Here is a 27,634-nt window from a genome sequence, read left to right on the forward strand (position 1 = left end):
AAAGGATACATGAGCTCCAACTATTATTTAGTTCAAAAAAATCTAAGAAAGATGGATGAAGAAGAGAGACAGCCTACCTACCTTGGCACATCAATATATCCTCCTAAAAAAGAATAGTTGGAGTACCGTGGGAATAAATTTCTACAATAATAAAATTATTCCTCATTTTTTTTTGACAAATCTATAATACTTCTTCACTTTTTCATATATTATATATATATATATATATATATATATACACACACACACACTATTAAATTTCATTACTATTTATTTTGACTTTAGTACACAATTTTCATAATTATAGTTAAATAATTAAAATTATATTCTATTCTTCTATTTATATTTATTATTTTTAATTAACTATTTATATAAAAATTAATTAACTATTTAAATTAAATTATAAATTAACTAGGCATATATATATATATATATATATATATATATATATATATATATATATTCATCAATAATTAATTTGTAAAATCATTTATATAATTAAACTAAACTAAAATTAAATATTTATATATTTTTTTATATAATTATAAATTATAAAGATTATAAATTTATATGATGCTTACTTATTTAGTATAAATAAATATTATAAATTGATAATACTAATATTTTTTTATCAAGAATAGTTTAATAAAATATCATACAAATATTATTCATCTTCTCTTTCATTCCTCCTATACTAAATAAACGAAAAAATTATTTCTACCCATCATTCCATATTTCATCAAACATATAAAAATGGATGGATCTCTATCCATTCTCTCCTTCACCGATCTTCCCTCTATCCTCTCTCCTCTATCCATCCTTCCTCCAACTTATTCTTCATACGAAACAGAAGGTACATAATAAGTTAGCCAACTATGTCACATCACATTATTGGTATAGGTTAAAATTTAGATTCACAATGCATGAACAAAATAACTAGCTACACAACCTACCCCACAAGTTTAGAATATAAAATGGTCCAACTTGCATAAATTTGCTTTCCCCCAAAAAGCATGCCAAAATTTAGGAGATGCTATGCCCTCTTTGTAAATGAGAAACTTCTAACACATTCTTATGATTGAACAAAAAAAATGAATGAAGAAACCAAAATGCATTTGCCGGTATACAGATATATTGGCATTTGCTGGTATGCAGATACATAGGCAGATCAGATACAACAAACACTTTGTAATAGATCACTGCACACCACTTGCATTAAAAACATTTTGTAATCCAGCCACTTATGTAGCTAGATCTCTCCTAAAATGAAAAAGATAAATAATTAAACAATACTAAATGTTCTATTAGCAATGTGAATGAAGCCACCGGTTTCAAACGCCAGCAGAAAAGAATCACAAAATTTTACATAGTGCTGGTCTTCCTCTCATTTGTAGATGACCGTCACACAAGCAGTTGAGCTTGCAAGGAAATAAGGGAATCGCACCAAGAATGAGTTTCTGCTAAAAGAACCAAAAAAAATAAATGATGGATCGTCAGGAGATCAGTCTTATTAATGTAAACACAAAGTAGATATCCAGTTAACATAAAATAATAAATATGATGAGCATTTATTTCTCTGAAAGGGCTGCTAGCTTGCGGTGCTAGTCCAGGGGAGACTATGGACAACCAAATTAACAGCCTCCAGTGGTGAAAATAACAGACAAAATGACAACCGAAATGTTTTTTTTTTTTCCCTAATTGGTGCTAAGCCAAATGTAAGTTGTCCTGAAAATAAAGGCAAACACAAACCTGGATTATCCATCAGCATCATGAGATCCTCCACCGTCCTTCACTTCCATAGCCTGGAAAAAGAGGTTAGTTTGGCCCTGAATTCAGTCTATTGAAATGCATCACTCAATTTTAGCTCCTCCATTAACTTATTCCATTTTTGGAAGCAGACATCCCAGTAATTGTTTTGTTGAGGACCTTCTTCTGCTTTTCTTTGTTGATAAATGGCCCACCTTTAACAGGGCTAACTAATCCCTTCACACCCTTTTCCTGGGTTCTGTCAGTCAAACTTTCTTTCTCCAAGGTATCTGCAGATGGAGATGTCACCTTTTTAGGGAGAACCTTATCCACCTTAGAATTCTCAGATGACTGTACAATCTGCTGACCTTCACCTTTTCTTAAAGGCTTTTTTGCTGTAATTTTAGAAGGTTGATGTTGGGGAGGGATATTTTCTTTCATGGTGCCACTATTTTGTTGCTTGCTGCTGGTTTTCTCGGGGTCCCCATCAGGAAGCAGAGCTCGATGGCTTAAACGGAGTTGACCCCTTTCATTTATCTGGCCCAGAAGCTCATGACAGTTAGAAATTCAAAAAGCAAACAGATGAACAAAATTTACTGATGAAATTGATGGAAATTTTGAAGATTACTGGGGCCAGACATCTGTTTAAACCAATCTTTAAATTCAGCAGCAACAAGGATGTCCGTATCCCAAAAGGAAATTAAAACTGAAAGAGTAGGAATTGGTCCTGACCGACGTCAATAGAGTGCATGGGAAGTATTTATTGGATTATGCTCATGATGCAAGGATAACATGCACGATCAGCAGAAGGATTAGTCACATACACGCACAGAAAGGTTAGACATTGACCAGTAGACACAAACTCAAAAGTGTAGACTTCCAAAACGATGAAAAATAGAAGGGCATTAGTAAGAGAGAGAGTATAAGAAAACAATAGGCAAAAGCAGAACAGTAGAATTTTGAAAAACAATCTCAAAAGCTCCTACAACAAGCTTGTGTTCTGTAGGTCTATTTCATCAAGAAACAATAATTGAGCTTTAAAAGGAAATGCTCAGCATTTGCTTAGTGCACACTTAAAGTACCACAGCATTATAATGTGAATTCTCAATTGGTAGTCCATCAGACATTTGTTAAAGGGCAGCGTGTTCTTTCTAGTAATGAAATTAACTTCCTTTAATCATCAATGCTCCCTTAGCAGTCTATAACATACTTGGAGTTTTGTCATGTATAAACAAAAGAGTCCGATAAATGAAAGTATGTGCGCTTATAATAGCCCTGAACACTCCATAAGTATGCTCGAGTAAATGCAGCATTGCATGGATAGACATGAGGATTAGATCTGGATGACAAGAGGGGTAAAGAAGATACAGGGATATGTAGAAAAATAATTTTAAATAAAATATTGGATGTTTAAATACTGTATAAAAGAAAACATAATAGATGTTATTTGTTAAGATCTTCTAAAATACATCAACTAAGGGGTAGCTTAGCAGAGAGCGGTCATACCCCTTGGCTTAAAAAGGGGAGGTTCTTGGTCATAAAAAAGGTCTTCTGATATGCATGTTTCTCATTCAATCTTCCAAATGAGCTGAAGAATTTTACAAGAGCGACGTACTGAAAATTTATTTTAGTACCTAAATTCTTTCCCAAGCTATGAAAAACCTTTAACATTACAATAGTTGTTTGAATTTAACATTGGAAGAGAACCCTCTGCCAAATTCTAAAAGCTGCAACTGAAAGAAAAAAAAAAAAAATAGTCCAGGTATCTGAGGTGTATCTAAATCGGATATGTATCCAATGTGCATCCTAGGAGCTGGATGCAAATACATAGGCAACATAGGAATGCACCCCAAACACTCTCATAAATAATGCTTAAGCTCGAGAAACAAGAGATGCAGAAACCAAAATTGGAATTGAATTCATCAATTCATGGCAAGGACCTCATAGCAAAAGATTTACTCCTATAACATATAAAGAAACAATAAACATGCAGATATATAATTAAGCAAGAATCAAACTAGTAAGATTGAAAACTTAATCCTTTCAGTATGAACTCAAGCAAGTCTATCAATTGATAAGCCAATGTGATGTACTATATATCTATAACATAGAAAAACAATATACACATGCAAACTAGCAAAAGGGCACATGTCAATGCATGCAATGCATGCACAAATGAGAGGAATATTAAAGACAACTGCATTAAATTAAAAATTATAAAAGATGAGATACAAATTCATAACAAAAATCCAGAAAATGAAAATACAGAAAAATTGATCAAAAGATGATGAACTAAAACATATAGCAAAAACTACAAAGTCAAAAATATTACTAATGAATTTAATAAAAAAGAAAATAGAACAATAAAGGAAATACAAAATAAATTGCAATACAAACCAATAAACTTAAAACAATATAAATAATTGAAAATAAAAAAATAAATAATTCAAATGTGAGTAACAAAAATAAAAGAAGCAGAACATTATAAGAAATATGATTGTCCCCAATACAGTACCAGGATGCAAGATCATCCCAAGAGTTGGCATAGTATCGGCACCTAATAAAATACCCGTACAAGTCTTGGTATGAGCAGTTCAAACCTTGACCTTGGGAATATATAGAAAAGTAAAGGACTCAAAAGAAAATTTCTATTAGAACCCTACATATAAATAGGGCATGCAATCAGCTAGGATAAAGAAAGATTGTGGTGTGAAGCTTTTCAAGACAAATCTATAAGTATTCTTACAATTGACACCCTATTTTAGTTAATATTTAGTGGATATTATATTACTCTAGGATTTTATTTCTACCCTGACTATCCATGATTGGTAAAATCCTGGGTCCTCATTGAAGTTGGAAGCATTTTGTAGACTCTAATTTCAGCAATTTTGTGTGTTTACATAAAACTATATGCTATGGATCATTGTATAGGAAATTAATAAAAGTTTTCCTGGTTTTCTGATGTTCTCTAGATCCTCTCTCTCACATTTTGTGCTAAGCTAGTTTCAGAACTCTCAGATAAAAATGGAAGTAATATCTTTTATAAACAACAATGTTTCTTTAAAGATGTATGAAACTAAAAACAAATTGAGACATTGCCATATGCCTGTTCAATAATTATTAATTCCAAAGGCAACATCAAAAGATCGCCTCCATTTCATAAAATAGATCCACTAGGGCTCTCGTTAATCATTCTGAGAAATTGTATGGAAGATAATGTGAGGTACAAAGCTCAGCTAGGAAACCTCAACCATGATCAAAGAATTAAAGGATATACAGGAAACTAATAACTTTAAAAATGGAAAAGGGCATTATCAATGAAATGCTTGAGCAGAACTTCACTAAAAATCATTTTGTTATAGAATTCCAAAGCCGAAGTATTCATGAAGATACAAGGTGGCAAAAAAGATTCAAACTCATGTTTACAAAGAGTCCAAATAATTAACAACAAATTACATGTCAAATACTTGTTCAAAATCAAATGGCCAAAATTAGATGGTACACCATATCGCTTCGAATCGCCCGATTCAAGGCGTACCGAATTGAACCAATCGTGAACCATCTTGGTTTGCCCTATTGGTTCAGTAGAAAGGACGAACCTAATTAAAAGGGCCACTAGTTAACCCGTCTACTTAAATCAGCCGAACCCAATTCCCCTGGTTAGCACATTAGGTTAAATAGGATGCACCCCCACCTTGGCTTGTGATCCTCTGCCCTACTGATGGTTCAATGATTTCCGAAGGGTCTTGATGCACGCTCGCACTCTCGAGCAGTGCTAGGGTTTCTTTCACATAAAGGGACCAAAAAACGGGGCAGCGACAAAGGCAATGAAGGCGAACATGAAGTACAATGAAGGCGATGGATAAGGCGGTGGCAAAGACAATGCTGGGGTTTCTCTCTCCCCCGCCCTCCCTTCCCCCGCTCTCCCATTCTCTCTATTATGTCAGGCCAGTGTTTTCATGCATGCAGATTTTAAAAATAAAATATAGTGACAAACCGAATTAAAACTCCTTTTAATCTAATTAGCATGCATTAGATCTAATGTACGAAACATCTAAACAAGATCCTTCACATGAGAAATAAGATTTAGAGATCTGAAAATCTGAAACATAAAGAATAAGATCTGATCTTATATCTTTGCGTGGGTAGTTCCACACCGCGATCTGAGATCCGTGGATGTCTTCAAGATTTCTTGAAGCCGCACATGCATCCGACCTCTACAGGTATCCACATAAGGCTGATTTCGATCAGGAGCCTCCGAAACCACCAGGATGCTAGCTCCCTTTGCAGGTTTCTCATCTTCTACAGTTGGATCTATCTTCTTCTTTCTGTCTTTTTCCTTCACAGAAGATCCAACGAAGAAGACAAGAGAATGAAGAGAGAGAAAAAGTGTGAACACCTTCACACAAGAAAAGAGGGAGGAGAAAGGCTCTCTTTCTTTCTCTTTGTGGCATCAAGAAAGGGTGCGGGAAGGGAGGCATTGAAGAACTTTTTTCTTCTGTGTTCGTGAAAATGGCATTCATTCCTCTCTTCATGTGAGAAAAAATTCTCCTTATAATGCCCCATGACCACCTTATCAGATCAGTCTCAATCTAGATTTAAATTTCAAGTTTGAATCAAATGAAGAGGGAGAAAATGTGTGAACACCTGCACACAAGAAAAGAAGGAGGAGAAAAGGCTCTCTTTCTCTCTCTTTGTGGCGTCAAGATAGGGGACGTGGGAAGGGAGGCACAGAAGAATTTTTTTCTTTCGCGTCCGTGAAAATGGCGTTCATTCCTCTCTCCATGTGAGAAGAAATTCCCCTTATAATGCCCCACAACCACCTTATCAAATCAGTCTCAATCGAGGTTTAAATTTCAAGTTTGAATCAAATTCAAACGTTTAAAGCAGATAAGGAAAGATGGATAAGATAGAGTGGAGAGAGATTCCCAACGTGCGCGCCCAACCCTTGGATGCATTCCCTTTCTCTCCTCTCATTTTCACGCGTGCAGCCTGTTGGAAAATGTGTCCTAAAGCCAATCATCTAAGTGGTAGATGATTGGAATTAGTATATGAATTATTTAATAATAATAGTTATTTGGCAGGTTCATCATAAAAGTTCTATCTTCCTTAAATAAACTCCTAAATTATGATGAAATCCTTAGAACCACAATCAATCGATAAAGGAGAATTTATCAGATACTTCTTAAATTGTTCACGACCAAATGATAAGTTATTAACAAAGACGATAACTTATCAAGTGCAGGTCGCTGTATGCCATATGCGTTGGTTGTCCTCGTAACCAAGTGGTGTGGAGACACTGGTATGGCATCCAGGTGAGATGTAGGAGTACATCTGCATTGAACATGACCAATGTAACACTCTACTATCAAGAGTAGTTAGCTAAGGCCAATGGGTATAAGTGTCCCTCCGACCTGAGATCACCGCGGTGACTTGCAAGCAACTCACTGTGCTTTGGTGCCGGACTGCCTGTATTTTTAATATAGGTTCGAAAGATTTCTGGATACAGTCAAGTACTTGTGAAGTCGGTGTGTGAGTCAAGATGGGATTGACCACTCCTGATTAACTTCAGGAAGAGAATGTCTCGCTATATTTCAATTTAGCAAAACCTAGGCCTGGATAATCCTCGTGAGGAGTCACGAGATTTGCAAAATTTTGAGACACAATAGAGATGACTTATATGAATGTTGACAGCATACTCGAAGTCGTCTTGAGCATTATTGATCAAAAGGATGAATTATACGGTAACCATGGATCAGGATTCTTAAAATGTTACTTTGCATACATTCGATCTATCTGGACGTCGGGAACCATTGCTAGATGGTTACTTCGACTGGTACAAAAATTGATTCCTGTACTACCAACTTAGGTTCGAACCTATAGGGTCACACACATAAGAGGCTGTAACCTAATCAGATGGTTAATCGACGATTGAGAATCGTTCTAAGATTAAACGATCAATGTGATTGATGTTTGACCTAATGCAAGTGTTGCAGGAAGATCAATTAGCAATTGGATAGCTAATTGGCTCAATCTGATTGAGCACTTGGGCTAAGATCAAGTCTAATTGAATTTGATTCAATTAGAATTGGTTTGGATTTAATTAGATTAAGTCTAATTGGTTTATTGGATAAGTCAGTTGCAAGGGAGAACAAGTCCCTGTTCGACTAGGACTTGTATGCACCTGATTTCTAATTAAGTTAGAATTTAAATCAGAATTAAATATGGTTTAATCTGATTTAATTGGACTCCTAGTTGGACTAGGATCACCATTAATTAGGTTGCAATTAATTTGGATTAGATTCAAAGAGCTTGACCTAGTCTACATAAGAATCCTAGTTAGACTAAGATTCCATCTCTTATCTTGCGCCACCTAAGAAACTCCAAGCCTACGCCACATTTAATTCCAGATAATTTTTATGTGATATCCACGTTTAAGGAAAGTAATCTCACACCACTTATTCTAGAGATTTGGATCGGATTTGATTTGGTTCAATATGGAAAGTAATATGGTTTATTATGGAAAGTGGTTTAGGTTCATTTCTTTTTTGAAAGAGTCCCTCTCCACAAGAACTCTTCTTTCTTCTCATGCGCCCACTTCCTCCATGCTTATCCCTTCTTTTTTGTCGCCCTTTTATGCTTGTTATCAGGCTCTCCACGAAAATTAAAAGACAAGGGGCGTCCAACTCTTGGACGCCCCATGGACTCCTTGTTAGACTAGATCTTATGACCTAGTCTACCTTATATAAAGTTGCCACCCCATATGATAAGAAAAGAGAGTCAAAAATTGCTGGATTATTGATAGAAAAACCAGAGGAGAAAGAGGATGGCATGGGTGGTTTGAGGCGCCAATATCCATGGAGGAGAGTCTTCTATCAAGAGATCAAAAGTTGATGTCTTGTAGAGAAAGAAAGGTGAGAGAGAAGATTGTTCTCTTATTGTTTTCCTTTCAGATTATTCTCTTTTTATTTTATATTTTTATATGATAAAAATCTGAGAGAGAAAGAGAGATGGCGTGGTGGATTCATGCTCCAATGAGTTGGGGCATGGTGATCTAATTTTAGACATGATCTGATCATGTTTTGATGAGAGAAGAAGAAGAAAAGGTCTTCTCTTAAGATTTCTTTTAGAACCCTTCTTCTCCATAAATCATGAGATTTTTCTATGAGAAAAATCAGATATCATAAGATCTGAAAATTTAAAAAATATCTAGAGAAGAAGGTCTTCCCATGTCCTAGCATAGAGATGTTCTCAGGACATCAATCGTTGATGTACTGAAAGAGAAGATCTGTCTTCTCTTAGGACCATTTTCTTTTATATATTATTTCTGATTTTAAGAAGGTCAAAAGGTTTGACTTCTCCCTTATTCCTCTTCATATTCTTCATCTCTTGGAATGTCCAAGAGATCCGAAGAATATTTTTAGATTAACCATCCGGAGGGATCTGCAAGAAGCTAGCACTTCGAGCGGATCTTCGTTCGACGAACCTCTGATTTTGTTGCAGCCTCGTGTGGATCACCTGTAGAGGCCGGACGCGTGTGCGGCTCCAAAGGCAATAAAAAAAATCAACCGCAGAGTTCTCGACCCGCATGAAGGTAAGAGATCTGATCTCTTCTCTTATCTAGATGTGATCTAGGTTTTAGATCTAAAACTGTTTTAAATCTAGGGTATTGATTTGATCAATACCAAAGCTTTTATTTTCTGATTTATAAATGCAATATGATATGTTATAGATCCTAATTGTAGGATTTAGTAATCTGATTACATGCATTTGTATATTAAATTATTTAATTTATATATTCCACTGCGTTATATTTCAAAATTATTTTGAAATTCATACATAAAATCCAACACCTTTTTCCAACAGTTGTATCAGAGCATCTAGGTTCTTTTATAACATGTTCATGATTGCATTAACATAAATCTGAAAAATAAAATAATGATCGCACGGACTGTAGGTTGTCCTGCTATAAGGTTTACCCCTTACAGTGCAAAGGTTGTCCTGGTACGTTGCGATCTAGAAAATTTAAAAGAGTTTAAATAAATCTTGTCATGAATGTTTTAGATTAGGTCTATTTCATTTTATGAATTTTAATGTAATGTACATAGATTAAAATCAGCCAAGAACAGGATCTTGCGAAGGTTCTGTTTGCTTATCGGGCCAGCTCGACCAGCAATCCAGCTTGACTGAAAAGTTGGCTCAATTATTTTTCTGACTGATTTTAATTGTTAGTGTTTGTTAGTGAAATAAGCCGACCCATTTTTGAAATGAGTCGACTTATTTAGTGAAACAACACTAAATTGTATTAAATCTTTCAAAAATTGAAAATGATTTTCAAAATGCCGAACCCCAACCCTCAGCCATGAACTTAATTAAAAGAATTAAGTGATTGTTTAGGATCTAGGTTTGTGATTTAAAGATCCTAAGATAATTTCATAAAACATGGGTTAAAGGGTAATGGGTTAGCTTTGATCAGGTCATTAACTGGGTTAGACCTAGAGTTAGATTAAATATGGACTAAATTAAGAAATTGATCAAACCTAATTAAAAGTTAATTAGGATTAGGTCATTTCTATAGATCACTTCAATAGTTGTAGTTGATCAAAGTCCATATATCTAACAAATGGACACTGATCGTGGCTCAACGGCTGAGCTCGAGTCTTTAGGCAAACCAAATCAAAACTGATAAACCAGTTGGTGTCTAAGGTAAACCTGACCGATGGTTTTTAATTGGGAGCCCGTTTATCTGGCCATTTCTTATGGTGTCTAAGGCAAGCTTTGGCAGACTCTCCTACCAATCATATTTACCTAACCAATGTGGTTAATCAGACCTTGATTAGGTTGCTCATTGATTCATGCTAACCCATGTCACATAGGAAATCAGTGAGTCTGATTTCATTCAGTAGGACTGATCTAGGTGCCCATGGACCAAATTTGATCCTAGTCCTTGTTAATGACTTGAGAAGTCAGTGGGAGGACTTGACTTGATGAAGTCAGTGGGAGCAAATTGGTCCATGTCCTTTCTATCCTTAAATCAGTAATAATTTTAAATCCTCGAAAATTATTAGGTCCTTAAAATGACAAAGTTATGGAGATAACTGAGTCATAGCCTCCCGTTAAGGTATTTGATAATGGGTCCATTAACTCAATAATCATTGCAGACCCAAAGGCCTGGTGCTTGTTGACTAATGGAATTATCACTCATCATATGATGACTTGGAAGTATCTCTCTAATGGTGGTTAGGTTAGCCAACCAAAGTTGGGCTTAATCATTCATTGGTTAGATGCACCAAATATGGTCATGTTAATGGTTGGACCTAACCGGATCCTTACAGTGGAGGCCAAAGCCTACTGATTAGGTTTCTGGGACAAAATTAAATTACTAGAAGTTGTTTGGAGAAATAATTGGTTAATGAACCAACCCGTAGATGCAGATGAGTTGGCCGTCCAAAGTCGAGCTTGTCTGTAGTCTATGTGGATTCTAGTACCTACTAGAAAATTAAAGTAATTTTTCGAATTGGAGGTATAGGCTACCAATTTGAATAAAATAGTGAAAGAACCTTGAGACTAAAGTCCAAGTCTCTAGGCTTAAAATAATTCATATACATTAGGTCATTGTTCTCTTTTCTCAAAATAACGATAAAAACCTTAATTGCTCCAATCGCTGTTAGACAGTGATGACTTATGGGACCCAACTTCGTTAATTAGTATCGAAAGTTGAATTTGGTTCAGCAGTACGAATGGGTTCGTATTGGGGCTTCTTAGTTCAGTCAAAACAATTAATCCAAAATCGATCCAAATCAGGCATATTGCTTCTACTGTCAGAAGCAGGGTCATAGGAAAAAGAATTGTCTTGCTTCCCTTGACCATAATAGGCTGAACAAGAGAAAGGAGCAAGAGTTGCTCATCAAGGATGTTATATAATAACACCTTAAAGTTTCTCTATGAAATTCTACTACCTAAGTATTAGATACCGATGGTCTTATGCAATTTATTGCTAGGATTACAAATGGAATGTTTGAAAATGGTGAGAAATTCTTGAATGTTAGGGATGGAAGTCTTATTCTAATCCTAACTTTAGGAATTGTAGAGCTTATTTTCAAATATTGTCATTTAGAGTAATTATTACTATTGTCCATTGTTTATGATGAATATAATCTTTGTTGGCCTTTTGGCCAAAGATGATTATCATTCATTAATAAAAAAAGATTATTTTGATATTATTATGAATAATGTTACAATAATACATGGACAATAAAGAAATGACATTTAACATTTATACAGCCTATTAAGTGTAATGTACACACCCAAGTTAGATAATGTCATGGATGTCTATCTTTAGCTTAGTCACCTTGACAAAAACAGGATAAACGAATTAGCTTGAGAGGGAAACCTCACATCAATGATTGTGAATCATTAATAGCCTGTGAGTCTTGTCTTCTTGGAAAGATGACAAAGTCATCTTTTAATGGAAAAGGTGAAGGAGCTGATAAAGTTCTAAGTCTCATATATAGTGATGTATGTGGACCTGTGAACTTAAGTGCCAGAGGAAGTATTAATATTCCATTACAGACGACCTATCTGGGCATGGGTGCGTCTGACCTGAATCATTTGAAATGTTCAAATGATTCAATAATGAAAGATTGAAACAAACTGGATAAGGTGTTAGAACTCTTCGATCAGATCGAGGAGGTGAATACTTATCCAATGAGTTTGTGACATATCTAGGAGAAAATTAGATTCTCTCTCAGTGGATTCCTTTAAGAAACAAAGTGTATCTGAAAGGAGAAGTTGAACTTTGTTAGACATGGTTCAATCCACAATAGGGTTCACTTCTCTGCCTGTTTCAGGATTGTGCTCTTGTGTGATTACCTGTTTTACTCTAAAAATATACTGAGTAAGTCTGTTGTGCAGATTTCATATGAGATATGGAACGGACATAGATCTAGACTCTCTCACCTTTGGGTTTGGAGTTGATCGATCTATTTCAAAGGTTTGCATACAGATAAACTTGATTCTTGGTCCAATAGGTGTTTAAAGGTTACTAATTCTATCATGCTGAAGAACATAAGATGCTCATCAGCAGTAGGGCATTCTTTTTGGAAAGGAGTTCCTTAGAGAAGGAACTGATGCCTATCAAGTTAAACTTGGAAGTTTGACTGATAGAAAATGAACCGACATGATCTAGTAAACCTACAGTACCAGATTTGATTAGATCAAACTCGTAGCCCATTAAAGTAACACCTTTAAGGAGATCTGATAGAGTACCGCGTTAGCTGGACAAACATTTCAGTGTCTAGGTCTGAGACGGCGATCCTATTGAGCTCGATGAGATTAACAAAGATCCGATCACCTATAGGGATGCAATGCAGTGGTCTAACTCTGAGAAGTGGCTTGGAGCCATTAAATCCAAATTGAAGTCCATGGAAATCAATAGTGTATAGACACTAGATGATTCACCTGAAGGGATAAAATCCATTAGGTGTGAATGGATTCTTCAAAAGGATCAGAGTAGCGCAGACGGAAAGGTGGAGACCTATAAAGTCCGTTTTCCCTATTATCCCAAAGTTGGAACATACGTTTTGAACATGTCTTTATTATGAATGTTGGGTATAAAATACCCGCAGCCGAAATCCCCATCAGAACGGCTCCGCCCGGACTCCTACGGGAGCCGGGCTCCACCTTCGACATCAGCGCGGCTCCGCCCGGACTCCTACGGGAGCCGGGCTCCACCTTCGACTCCTACGGGAGCCGGGCTCCACCTTCGACATCAGAACGGCTCCGCCCGGGCTCCTACGGGAGCCGGGCTCCACCTTCGACATCAGCGCGGCTCCGCCCGGACTCCTACGGGAGCCGGGCTCCACCTTCGACATCAGAACGGCTCCGCCCGGGCTCTTACGGGAGCCGGGCTCCACCTTCGGCATCAGAGCGGTTCCGCCCGGGCTCCTACGGAGGCCGGACTCCAACCGCGGCCGAACCTCAATCGACAGATCCGCACCCCCTCGGCAGGTCGCGACAACAATCATGATCCTGTTCCAGGTCCTACAGCGGATTCTACGCGGCTCCAGCAGCGGACCCATTACTCCCTGACAGGCTGTACCAAACGGCCACGATTCTGTCCCGCTCCCTGCGGCAGGTGCTGTACGATCCCACTACTCACTGACAGCTAGCGGCAACGGACGCCGCCCCACTATCCGCAACAGGCCATACGTGGCAGACTATGACAATAGCCACGAGTCTACCCCACCACTCTCCGCAATTAATTTCCCTGACCGTGGGCGGCCCACTACCAGACGGTTGCAGGTGTCACCATCAATCCGTTGCCCCCTCTGCCTATAAAAGGGGATCCAGATACGTTATTCTCTAAGCTCTTTTGCCTTATCTCAAAACTCTGCTAAATTCTCCGTTCGAGCACTCCATTCTTGTTGAGGCAGAGAACTGACTTGAGCGTCGGAGGGTCTTGCTGGAGCAACCCCACCTCCGGTTTAGACTTCCCTTGCAGGTCCCGGCGGCGACCTTGGCTTCCTCAACTCCAGCTTCTCCGGCGCAGGCGGATTTTTGCACCAACAGGATTGGCGCTAGAGGAAGGGCGCGAATCTTCGCAGCACCCTTGTTCTTAAAGGAGCGCTCAACGGATCCGCTTCCGGCCATCTTTTCCGGCACCCAAGCCTCCTTTCCCTGTCCGATGCCTTCTCGCGGGGTTTCTGCACAACTACCTCTGGCTATGACCGCCGATAAAGGGTGGTCGGGCGACCAGTCTCCGCGGGATTCCGTTAATGTCGTCTCGGGGGAATCCCGGCAGGAGGCGATCGGCAAATCAGCTGCACCCCCCAAGCGGTAAAAAGTCGAGGAACCCATAGCCTTCACTGAAGAAGACGCCCAGGGAGTCCAATTCCCTCACAACGACGCGGTCGTAGTTTCCTTGAACATAGCAAATTATGATGTCCGTCGCGTTCTCGTCGACAACGGAAGTTCGGCTGACATCTTGTTCTACAACGCCTTTTCAAGAATGACCACTCTTGGCGGTCATCTAAGGCCGATGTGCTCCCCCTTGATAGGGTTTACTGGTGACGCCGTTCCTACGGAAGGAACGATAGCTCTAACTGTGACCGCGGGTCAGCATCCAAAGCAGTCCAGGGCTCTGGTGAATTTCCTGGTGGTAAAGGCGCCATCTGCCTACAATGCAATTCTTGGCCGTCCCGGCCTCAATGCCCTCAGGGCCGTCGTTTCAACCTACCATTTGAAGTTGAAGTTCCCCACCGGCAAGGGGATTGGAGAAGTTCGGGGAGACCAAGCGCTGGCCAGGCATTTCTACAACATTGCCTTGCAAAAGAACGACCAGGTGGACCTCTGTCCGGTCGACGGATTGGACGCGCGCGATGACCTTACTGAAGAGAGGGGTGGTCCAATCGAAGATCTAATATCGATTCCTTTGAACGATGGGAATGCGGAGCATGTTGTGTCAATCGGCTCCAACCTGGAGGAGGGGGTGCGGGTGCGTCTTGTGGATTTCCTCCGAAGGAATGCGGACGTTTTCGCATGGGTCCCGGCGGATATGCCGGGGATCGACACAAAAGTCATGGAGCATCATCTGGCGGTCGACCCTAAACATCGGCCAACAAAAGAAAAAATCCGGAGTCATGCCCCGGAGAGGCAGAAGGCAATAGCCGACGAAGTGGATAAACTTCTCGAGGCCGGATTTATCAAGGAGGTCAATTATCCAGAGTGGATCTCCAATGTCATCTTGGTCAAGAAAGCGAACGGCAAGTGGAGGATGTGTATCGATTTCAAAAAGCTAAATAAGGCTTGCCCAAAGGACAGTTACCCCCTCCCCAGGATCGATCAACTGGTGGATGCTACCTCGGGCCATGAGCTTCTCACTTTTATGGACGCATTCTCCGGCTATAACCAGATTAGAATGGCATCGGAAGATGAGGAGAAGACTGCTTTTATCACTAATCGCGGCCTTTACTGCTACAGGGTTATGCCGTTCGGCCTCAAGAACGCAGGCGCAACCTATCAGCGGTTGGTAAATAAAATCTTCAAAGAACAAATCGGCCGAAACATGGAGGTGTACGTGGACGATATGCTCGTGAAAAGTAGATCTTCCGAAAATCATGTTGCCGACCTCGAGGAAGCTTTTGGCGCTCTTCGAAAATACAGAATGAAGCTGAACCCGACCAAATGTGCTTTTGGGGTAACCTCAGGAAAGTTCCTGGGCTTCATGGTGTCGGGGCGTGGGATTGAGGCCAATCCGGAGAAAATTCGCGCCATCCAGGAGATGGCCGCTCCGCGGTCGATCAAGGAGGTTCAGTGCCTCACTGGGAGGATTGCAGCTCTTAATCGCTTTGTCGCGAGGTCGGCTGAGCGATGTTTGCCCTTCTTCCAAACCCTCAAACAGCCGAAGAACTTCTGTTGGACCCCTGAATGTCAACAGGCATTCGAGGAATTAAAGAGCTACCTTAGCTCACCTCCACTACTGGCAAAGCCCGAACCTGGGGAGGAGTTATTTTTGTACCTGGCAGTCTCTCCCACATCCCTCGCGGCAGTCCTTGTCAAAGAAGAAATAAAAATCCAGCGGCCGGTCTACTACATTAGCCGCGTGCTAAGGGACGCCGAGACCAGGTATACTAAATTAGAGAAACTGACCTACGCTTTGTTGATTGCAGCTCGGAGACTCCGACCTTACTTTCAAGGGCACACGGTGACGTTGCTCACTGACCAACCGATCAAAGCGGTTTTGCACCGAGCTGATATTTCTGGGAGAATGGCGAAATGGGCAATCGAGCTCACAGAATTCGACATCAACTACCAGCCTAGGCCGGCAATAAAGGCCCAGGTATTGGCGGATTTCATAGTAGAATGCACCGTCCCTGAGGCCGAACCTGAGCAAAGCAAAATTGACGACCTGAAGACTCAACCGGACTCCTCCGACGAAGAAGCCAGTTCCTTCGATGGCTTTTGGACCCTCCACGTGGACGGATCTTCCAACATGGCGGGTGCTGGTGCAGGCCTGATCTTGACCAGCCCGGAGGGAGTCGTCGTGGAGTACGCTCTGCGTTTCGGATTCCCCGCAACAAACAATGGAGCAGAATATGAAGCTCTAATCGCAGGATTGAGGGTCGCTAAGGAGTTTGGAATAGACCAACTCCGGGTGCACAGCGATTCCCAACTTGTAGTGGGACAAGTCAGCGGGAGCTTTGAAGCGCGGGAGGACAGTATGGCCAAATATCTTGAGAAGGTGAAGGAATTCACCCCCGCCTTCAACAATTTCGACATCAAGCAAATTCCAAGATCGGAGAATGCCAGAGCCGATTTTCTCTCCAAGCTAGCAACATCGGCTCCGGCCGAATTGCCCAAAGGCGTCCTCTTTGAAGTTTTAAAACACCCAAGTACGGAAGAACCGCAGCTCGTAATGGATATTGACCACGAGCCCAGCTAGGTCGACCCGCTGATAACCTATCTTAGAGATGGGATTCTCCCCCAAGACGCGAAAGAGGCCCGAAAACTCCGAAATCAAGCATCCCGGTACATCCTCTATGAGGGCAAATTGTACAAGAGATCGTACTCCTTGCCTCTCTTGAGATGTCTCCGACCCTCAGAAGCCGACTATGCTTTATGGGAAGTGCACGAGGGAGTTTGCGGAAGCCATTTGGGTGCCAGATCTCTATCCCACAAACTACTCCGCCAAGGGTACTACTGGCCAACAATGCATCATGATTCAATCAAATATGTCAAAAATGCGATCGATGCCAAAGGTACGCCAACGTCCAGAGACAACCTGCTACCGAGCTCACACCCCTGAGTGCCCCATGGCCTTTTGCACAATGGGGGATGGATATTCTTGGCCCCTTTCCCATGGCGTCCGGTCAAAGGAAATTCCTCCTTGTAGCAATCGACTACTTCACCAAATGGGTCGAGGCCGAACCACTAGCCAAAATCACAGAAGCGAAAGTACAGGATTTCGTCTGGAAATCAATAGTGTGCAGGTTCGGTTTACCTCGAACACTGATCACTGATAATGGACGGCAATTCGCGGGAGCCAGATTTGCTGAATTCTGTGAAGACCTAAACATCTCCCACAAGTTCACATCAGTGGCCCATCCCCAGGCAAACGGCGAAGCCGAGGTAACGAACAGAACCCTTTTGCAGGGAATCAAGACAAGGCTTGAAAAAGCGAAAGGAACTTGGGTGGACGAGCTTTACCATGTGCTATGGGCGTACCGAACTACCCAGAGGTTGCCTACAGGAGAGACTCCCTTTGCTCTAGCCTTTGGTACAGAAGCCGTCATCCCGATCGAACTTAAACTCCCGTCGGCACGAGTCGTGGCGTTCGATGAACCCCAGAATGCACAAAATCTCAGGGCCAACCTCGACCTACTGGAAGAAAGGCGGGAGATCGCTCAGGTCCGAATGGCGGCCTACAGACAGAAGGTTGCCCGATATTATAACGCCCGAGTCAAGAACAGGACATTTAGAGCGGGGGATCTTGTACTCCGACGAGCTGCTGTCTCACAGCCGCAGGCCCAGGGGAAGCTAGCCCCAAATTGGGAAGGACCTTATGAGATCAAAGAAGTAGTCCGACCTGGGACTTATTATCTTAAGGAGCTCGGAGGGGCCGACCTCCCGCGATCATGGAACTCAGAAAACTTACGGGTATACTACCAGTGATTTCATCCTAATCGAAAAATGTGTGCCCACTTGTCTAGGGACAATTCAAGCAGACGGTATCAAAAACGAGAACGCAATCTTACAAAAGTCGAAGGCCCGGTTCCTTTAGACCGAACGGGGGGAGAGGCCTCACAACGCCCATATGTGCCCCCACAGCCCTGTTAGGGACAGGAGGAGAACCTCGTCCTAACTTGAGCAAAGTCGAAGGCCCGGTTCCTTTAGACCGGACGGGGGGAGAGGCCTCACAACGCCCATATGTGCCCCCACAGCCCTGTTAGGGACAGGAGGAGAACCTCGCCCTAACTTGAGCAAAGTCGAAGGCCCGGTTCCTTTAGACCGGACGGGGGGAGAGGCCTCACAACGCCCATATGTGCCCCCACAGCCCTGTTAGGGACAGGAGGAGAACCTCGCCCTAACTTGAGCAAAGTCGAAGGCCCGGTTCATTTAGACCGGACGGGGGGAGAGGCCTCACAACGCCCATATGTGCCCCCACAGCCCTGTTAGAGACAGGAGGAGAACCTCGCCCTAACTTGAGCAAAGTCGAAGGCCCGGTTCCTTTAGACCGGACGGAGGGAGAGGCCTCGCAGCGCCCATACGTGCCCCCGCAGCCCTATCAGGAACAGGAGGAGAACCTCGTCCTGACATGAGCGGGGAGTAAGGCCCGGACTCCTACGGGAGCCGGGTTCCGCCACAAAAGGTTTCGCCCGGACTCCTACGGGAGCCGGGTTCCGCCACGAAAAGGCTTCGCCCGGACTCCTACGGGAGCCGGGCTCCACCTTCGACATCAGAGCGGCTCCGCCCGGACTTCTACGGAAGCTGGACTTTACTTATGACTTTGATTACAAAAAGACTTTGCCCTAATTCTTATGAAAACTATGCTACTTCAACTTCCAGGAGCTTCTTCGAACCTAGCCCCAACTCCAGCGGAGAAAGATCCCAGCAAACCTAACAAGTGGATATCTCCTAACGGCAGGAAAAACCGAGAAGAAGCCCGGCGAAGGACGACCCCACATGAACTGAAAAGGTCGCCGACGGTCTTGGAACGGCATGACACAGGCAAAGAGAAGGAAAGAAGTTCGGCAGACAATTATTTGACACGAGAGGTAAACAAGATACTGAAATCACTATTTTATTCGATAGAAGCACACACTACAGGACCCAGCGGGTCAGGAAAAAGAAGATACACGTCATCGCAAGTATCGCGAGCACGGTTCAGGCAGGACGAACCCGAGGCTGCTCCAAGCCATGAACTCCATCTCTATCCTTCTCAGTCGCGTTCTCCAGTGCGTGTTACAGCTCTCGCCCCATTCTGTTCCCAAAGTCCCGGCCTTAGCGAGAAAGGGGCGGGATTGATCTCCGGAGGCGGCGGGGGTAACGACGGCAGTAACGAAGACCTGTTTCAAGAAGAGCCGTAGCCATGACGGCCGCCACCTGAGACGCTCCGGCAAGGTCGGCATGCGCTACTTCCACCGTCTCCGCAACAAGTTCTACCGCCCCGCCGTCGACCGTCTCTGGTCCCTTGGCCCCGACGGCGTCAAGGATCCCGTCATGACTTGTGACGTCAATTCTGCCCTCTTGACCGGTATTGCCCCGCCTTACTGCTCCGAAATTCGCGGGCAGAATAGCTTCTACAACAGCCCCCGATATTAAACCCCTGTTGTTGAAGGAATTCTTCCTTGGGCCCCCTCTGAGATGACAGAGATTCTCACCGACCGTCGTCCTCCTCCTCACCTTCCTCCGAGCCCTAACAATCCCCTCAAGAACAGCCTCCAGAGTTGAGGACATGGTGTGGAAACCCTCAGAGAAGGATTGATAGGCAAAAGGCGGCGAGAATTGGTGCGAGGGGAGCAAGACTCTCAGGGGAAAAGAAGAACGCCAGGATGAGACCGTGAATGGATCGAAGGGTTTAAATAGCCGGCGGATCCTGGCGCAGTTATGACGGCGAGAATTCCTGGGCCAGATGGTGTGTGCCGCGTGTCGCGCTTATCCGCTTCGTTGCTATCGAGGGTTGACCGCTCACAGATTCCCACAGAGCGACGCCTGGGATCGCGTTTCAACGGGGGTTCCGAAAAGACTTTTCAAGTCGCCTTTGCCAAAAAACGAATTCTGACACGCGCGCATTAAGTGGGGGCAGCTGCGCACAAGGATCGAGGGGGCAATTTCGGCTGCGCATCTCTCTCTCTGTGTACTTCCTTCGCTTGAAATTCAAACTTGGAAGTAGGGGGACTGGTGTTGGGTATAAAATACCCGCAGCCGAAATCCCCATCAGAACGGCTCCGCCCGGACTCCTACGGGAGCCGGGCTCCACCTTCGACATCAGCGCGGCTCCGCCCGGACTCCTACGGGAGCCGGGCTGCACCTTCGACATCAGAACGGCTCCGCCCGGACTCCTACGGGAGCCGGGCTCCACCTTCGACATCAGAACGGCTCCGCCCGGACTCCTACGGGAGCCGGGCTCCACCTTCGACATCAGAACGGCTCCGCCCGGGCTCCACCTTCGACATCAGAACGGCTCCGCCCGGGCTCCTACGGGAGCCGGGCTCCACCTTCGACATCAGAACGGCTCCGCCCGGGCTCCTACGGGAGCCGGGCTCCACCTTCGACATCAGAACGGCTCCGCCCGGACTCCTACGGGAGCCGGGCTCCACCTTCGACATCAGCGCGGCTCCGCCCGGACTCCTACGGGAGCCGGGCTCCACCTTCGACATCAGAACGGCTCCGCCCGGGCTCTTACGGGAGCCGGGCTCCACCTTCGGCATCAGAGCGGTTCCGCCCGGGCTCCTACGGAGGCCGGACTCCAACCGCGGCCGAACCTCAATCAACAGATCCGCACCCCCTCGGCAGGTCGCGACAACAATCATGATCCTGTTCCAGGTCCTACAGCGGATTCTACGCGGCTCCAGCAGCGGACCCATTACTCCCTGACAGGCTGTACCAAACGGCCACGATTCTGTCCCGCTCCCTGCGGCAGGTGCTGTACGATCCCACTACTCACTGACAGCTAGCGGCAACGGACGCCGCCCCACTATCCGCAACAGGCCATACGTGGCAGACTATGACAATAGCCACGAGTCTACCCCACCACTCTCCGCAATTAATTTCCCTGACCGTGGGCGGCCCACTACCAGACGGTTGCAGGTGTCACCATCAATCCGTTGCCCCCTCTGCCTATAAAAGGGGATCCAGATACGTTATTCTCTAAGCTCTTTTGCCTTATCTCAAAACTCTGCTAAATTCTCCGTTCGAGCACTCCATTCTTGTTGAGGCAGAGAACTGACTTGAGCGTCGGAGGGTCTTGCCGGAGCAACCCCACCTCCGGTTTAGACTTCCCTTGCAGGTCCCGGCGGCGACCGTGGCTTCCTCAACTCCAGCTTCTCCGGCGCAGGCGGATTTTTACACCAACAATGAACAAAGAGGAACCCTGCATTTATAAGTGGGCAAAATGTTCTGTAGTGTTATTCCTTGTGTTGTCTGTGGATGAAATTCTCTTAATCGGAAATGGCATTCCAGCATTGTAAAGAATAAAGGTTTGGGTGTCATCTAATTTCTCCATGTTCAAGACCAGATATGGTATACTCACTAATAGTAGTGAGCAGATACCAGTCTGATCTAAGTAAGAACCACTGAAAGATTGTATGGACAATCCTTAAGTATTTGAGAAATACTAAAGTCCAGTGACTCAAATATAGAAATACTGACTTTAAACATGTGGATGCTTCGATTTCAGTCAAATCAAGATGACAACAAGAAAGTGCCGGATCATACCCTAATTATAGGAGCAATCTGCTGGAAAGGTTCCAAGCAGGATACTTTAGCCTACTCAGTTAGTGATGTAGAGTACATCGTAGCATATGATGCTGCCATGTACGCTGTGTAGTTGCTGAGCTTCATTAGCAGGTTGGGAGTGGCACCCTCCACCGATAGTCCAGTCCTATCGTAGCACTGGAGCCATAAATCTGGCTAAAGAACTGAAGGACCAGCATACTCTGTATTGCTATCACTTTTGATCAGGGTGACATCGATCTTTGAAAGATCGATGATAAAGGAGAACTTGATCGACCTATTTGCTGAGGCCTCGGAACTAAGAAGTTCTACGAACTTAAGTGGAAGATAGGATATTTGATATCGTTCTGATTGACTTTAGTACAAGTGGAAGTTGTTGGAAAATGTGTCCTAAAACCAATCATCTAAATGATAGATGATTGGAATTAGTATATGAATTATCTAATAATAATAGTTATTTGGCAGGTTTATCATAAAAGTTCTATCTTCCTTAAATGAACTCCTAAATTATGATGAAGTCCTTAGAACCACAATCAATCGATAAAGGAGAATTTATCGGATGGTTCTTAAATTGTTCACGATCAAATGATAAGCTATTAACAAGGACGATAACTTATCAAGTGCAGGTCGTTGTATGCCATATGCATTGATTGTCCTCGTAACCAAGTGGTATAGAGACACTGATATGGCATCCAGGTGAGATGTAGAAGTACATCTGCATTGAACGTGACCAATGTAACACTCTACTGTCAAGAGTAGTTAGCTAAGGCCAATGGGTATAAGTGTCCCTCCGACTTGAGATCACCACGGTGACTTGCAAGCAACTCACTGTGTTTTGGTGCCAAACTGCCTGTATTTTTAATATAGGTTCGAAAGATTTCTGGGTACAGTCAAGTACTTGTGAAGTCGGTGTGTGAGTCAAGATGGGATTGACCACTCCTGATTAACATCAGGAAGAGAATGTCTCGCTGTATTTAAATTTAGCAAAACCTAGACCTGGATAATCCTCGTGAGGAGTCACGAGATTTGCAAAATTTTGAGACACAATAGAGATGACTTATATGAGTGTTGACAGCATACTCGAAATCGTCTTGAGCATTATTAATCAAAAGGATGAATTATACGATAACCATGGGTCAGGATTCTTAGAATGTTGCTTTGCATACATTCAACCTATCTGGACGTCGGGAACCATTGCTAGATGGTTACTTCGACTGGTACAGGAATTGATTTCTGTGCTACCGGCTTAGATTCAAACCTATAGGGTCACACACATAAGAGGCTGTAACCTAATCAGATGGTTAATCGACGATTGAGAATCGTTCTAAGATTAAATGATCAATGTGATTGATGTTTGGCCTAATGCAAGTATTGCAGGAGGATCAATTAGCAATTAGATTGCTAATTGGCTCAATCTGATTGAGCAATTGGACTAAGATCAAGTCTAATTGAATTTGATTCAATTAGAATTGGTTTGGATTTAATTGGATTAAGTCTAATTGGTTTATTGGATAAGTCAGTTGCAAGGGAGAACAAGTCCCTGTTCGACTAGGACTTGTATGCACCTAATTCCTAATTAAGTTAGAATTTAAATCAGAATTAAATATGGTTTAATCTGATTTAATTGGACTCCTAGTTGGACTAGGATCACCATTAATTAGGTTGTAATTAATTTGGATTAGATTCAAAGAGCTTGACCTAGTCTACATAAGAATCCTAGTTAGACTAAGATTCCATCTCTTATCTTGCGCCACCTAAGAAACTCCAAGCCTACGCCACATTTAATTCCAGATAATTTTTATGTGATATCCACATCTAAGGAAAGTAATCTCAAACCACTTATTCTAGAGATTTGGATCGGATTTGATTTGGTTCAATATGGAAAGTAATATGGTTTATTATGGAAAGTGGTTTAGGTTCATTTCTTTTTTGAAAGAGTCCCTCTCCACAAGAACTCTTCTTTCTTCTCATGTGCCCACTTCCTCCATGCTTATCCCTTCTTTTTTGTCGCCCTTTTGTGCTTGTTATCAGGCTCTCCACGAAAATTAAAAGACAAGGGCTTTTGTGCTTGTTATCAGACTCTCCACGAAAATTAAAAGACAAGGGGCGTCCAAGAGTTGGACGCCACATGGACTCCTTGTTAGACTAGGTCTTATGACCTAGTCTACCTTATATAAAGTTGCCGCCCCATATGATAAGAAAAGAGAGTCAAAAATCGCTGGATTATTGATAGAAAAACCAGAGGAGAAAGAAGATAGCATGGGTGGTTTGAGGCGCCAATATCCATGGAGGAGAGTCTTCTATCAAGAGATCAAAAATTGATGTCTTGTAGAGAAAGAAAGGTGAGAGAGAAGATTGTTTTCTCTTATTGTTTTCCTTTCAGATTATTCTCTTTTTATTTTATGTTTTTATATGATAAAAATCTGAGAGAGAAAGAGGGATGGCATGGTGGATTCATGCTCCAATGAGTTGGGGCATGGTGATCTAATTTTAGACATGATCTAATCATGTTCTGATGAGAAAAGAAGAAAAGATCTTCTCTTAAGGTTTCTTTTAGAACCCTTCTTCTCCATAAATCATGAGATTTTTCTATGAGAAAAATCAGATATCATAAGATCTGAAAATTTGAGAAATATCTAGAGAAGAAGGTCTTCTCATGTTCTAACATAGAGATGTTCTCAGGACATCAATCGTTGATGTACTGAAAGAGAAAATCTGTCTTCTCTTAGGATCCTTTTCTTTTACATATTATTTCTGATTTTAGGGAGGTCAAAAGGTTTGACTTCTCCCTTATTCCTCTTCATATTCTTCATCTTTTGGAATGTCCAAGAGATCCGAAGAATATTTTTAAATTAACCATCCGAAGGGATCTGCAAGAAGCTAGCACTTCGAGCGGATCTTCGTTCGACGAACTTTCGATTTTGTTGCAGCCTCGTGTGGATCACCTGTAAAGGCCGGACGCGTGTGTGGCTCCAAAGGCAACAAAGAAAATCAACCACGGAGTTCTCGACCCGCATGAAGGTAAGAGATCTCTTCTCTTATCTACATGTGATTTAGGTTTTAGATCTAAAACTATTTAAGATCTAGGGTATTGATTTGATCAATACCAAAGCTTTTATTTTCTGATTTATAAATACAATATGACATGTTATAGATCCTAATTGTAGAGTTTAGTAATCTGATTACATGCATTTGTATATTAAATTATTTAATTTACATATTTCGCTGTATTATATTTCAAAATTGTTTTGAAATTCATGCATGAAACCCTGCACCTTTTTCCAACACAGCCCTCTTGCGCGCCCTCTCTCTTATGCATGGATGAGGTAAGAGAGTCCCAATCCAATGGGACTCTGCAATCCTAATCCAATTCGAATCCAATTAGGTCAAATCCAATTTAACTCAAATCAAATCAAATCTGATTTAATTCGATCCCAATTTGATCAAATCAAATTATATAGCAATAATTGCAATTAAGTCCTCTAACTCACTAACTCTTAGCAAATCCTCTCTTGTAACTTTTACAAATCAGTCCAAGTATCAATTATATTGATAATTGGATCCAACTGTGATTCAAAAAATACGAATCAATCATTCGATCAAGTTATAATCCCTTATATGTGTGAACTCATAGGTTCTATTCTGTCTCGTAGTAAGATATATTATGATCTCCATCAATAGTATCATTGAAACTCCTTTCAATAGATTGAAATTCTTTCAATTCACCCAATAAGAATTATTGACTTTCAATATCATTCTCATTGGTCTCACAATCCATCAGTGATATCTAGCAGCATGTAGTGACAATCCAACAGAATGGAAGGAAATGAACCTTTAAGTGTAGTTAACGTGTGATTCAATTCTTCTATCGCGAGTTCCGACAAGATAGAGGTTATGGAAAACTCCATCAGTGATATCTAGCAGTATGTAGTGACTATCCAATAGAATGGAAGGAAACGAACCTCTAGGTGCAGTTAACATGTGATTCAATTCTTCTATCGTGAGTCCCGACAAGATGGAGGTCATGAAAAACTCGTCAAACCCCGTCATCCATCATATGTAAGATTTAATCAACTCGAGTTCAAATCGTGAAATCTCATGAAAATCCTTTTCCATTAATCACATTGCCGTGGCCACGGTCTTAAGAATTCAACTTCATAAATCAGATAAAACTACTTCTTAACTACTAAGATCGACAGATGCCATCTAGGTGTGCACCCTATTGCTACAATGAACCTACTGTAACCAACATATACAGCAAGAACCCATATGACTAGGAGACCAAGTAAATATGCAGTCAAACTACAGCAACCTTGCTGTGAATAGTCGAGGCACCGCAGGTCAAAGATCATTCACACGACTACAGTAACGAAAAAGTTACTGACGAGTGAATAAACGTCCAAGTGACTTTTCGTATTGATCCGCTTAGTATCGTTGTTTTTTAACTACCTGCACTCTCACTCCAGTGTCCCCAAACTGTAGAATCAAGATTCGTCTATGCTGAGGAAGGCGATCCATGCACCAATCTCATCAGATCAATCACCATTCCCATGATAATCCATCAATCAGAAGAAATTTAGAAATTAACTATCAATGACACATGCCTCAAATTCTCAACTCTTGAGAATATACATCATCATCTTATTAATTTCTTGAACGATTCAAGAACACAATACAAGAATGAAATAGAAATTATCCATATTATTAATAAATAAATAAGTATAAATTTATGTCCTAAAAAGAATATAATGTGTCAACCGCTTCTAGAACATACATCTAACACTCTCCCCCTCCCTCCCCTCCCTACCACTCTCTCACTTTCTCCTTTCCATCTCCCTCTCCCCCTCCCACTCCAACTCTCCCTATAACATTATGCCCTAGAACAACACGGAATAGACTTGTAACATGCCAAACCAATCGTCGGCTGGTACACCCTCTGCTATCAATTTAGCAAACCTTAGACCAAAACATAATTTATATTCGTAAAACTTATATTTCATAGAGTTCTATGTTTTCCTACAATTTTACTAACATCTTGAGGCCATATAAATTGCCGCTGCAAATGAAACCACATAAAGAGCCTTACCAATGAACTGGATATGGGCATATAAATCCCACTTGTAATGCAGATGGGACTATATAAAATCCTTGAGATCCACATATATCATTGGGCCAAGGATCCATATAAATCCTAATACATAATTTGAGTTAGGTCACATAGAATACCTAACAAACAAATCCTCATTGATGAATGTGTATACGTATATGTATATCAATATATGTATATGTGTGTGTGAGTATAGAGAGAGTGAGAGAGAGCTAATATGTGGTTGCTATGCAACAGACCTAACAAGATCAGTCCTAACTAAATGACTGGGGATTCATCCACCAATAGTCAACACCATTGGATGTGAAGTACTATCTTTGAACTATG

General features: G+C 42.0%; 1 protein-coding gene across 6 annotated transcripts in view; it reads right to left on the reverse strand.

Moving 5' to 3' along the window:
* Positions 1–1,092: 1,092 nt before the first annotated feature.
* The window catches only part of LOC105035219 (probable polyribonucleotide nucleotidyltransferase 1, chloroplastic), a 180,824-nt gene continuing 154,282 nt past the window's right edge, over positions 1,093–27,634 (reverse strand). For 3 of the 6 annotated variants that reach the window (XM_073259588.1, XM_073259586.1, XM_019847267.3), the window contains 2 exons: positions 1,750–2,283; positions 1,093–1,457 (listed from right to left, as the gene is read on the reverse strand). In XM_073259588.1, the coding sequence (XP_073115689.1) occupies positions 1,873–2,283 (411 nt within the window). In that variant the 3' untranslated portion in view covers positions 1,093–1,457; positions 1,750–1,872. Of the gene's footprint in view, positions 1,461–1,749; positions 2,284–3,142; positions 3,480–27,634 lie in introns of those variants that run through there. The other 3 variants (XM_073259589.1, XM_073259587.1, XM_073259590.1) reach the window with 3 other exon arrangements.

The sequence above is a fragment of the Elaeis guineensis genome, chromosome 6, assembly GCF_000442705.2.
Source record: "Elaeis guineensis isolate ETL-2024a chromosome 6, EG11, whole genome shotgun sequence".
NCBI lineage: Eukaryota > Viridiplantae > Streptophyta > Magnoliopsida > Arecales > Arecaceae > Elaeis > Elaeis guineensis.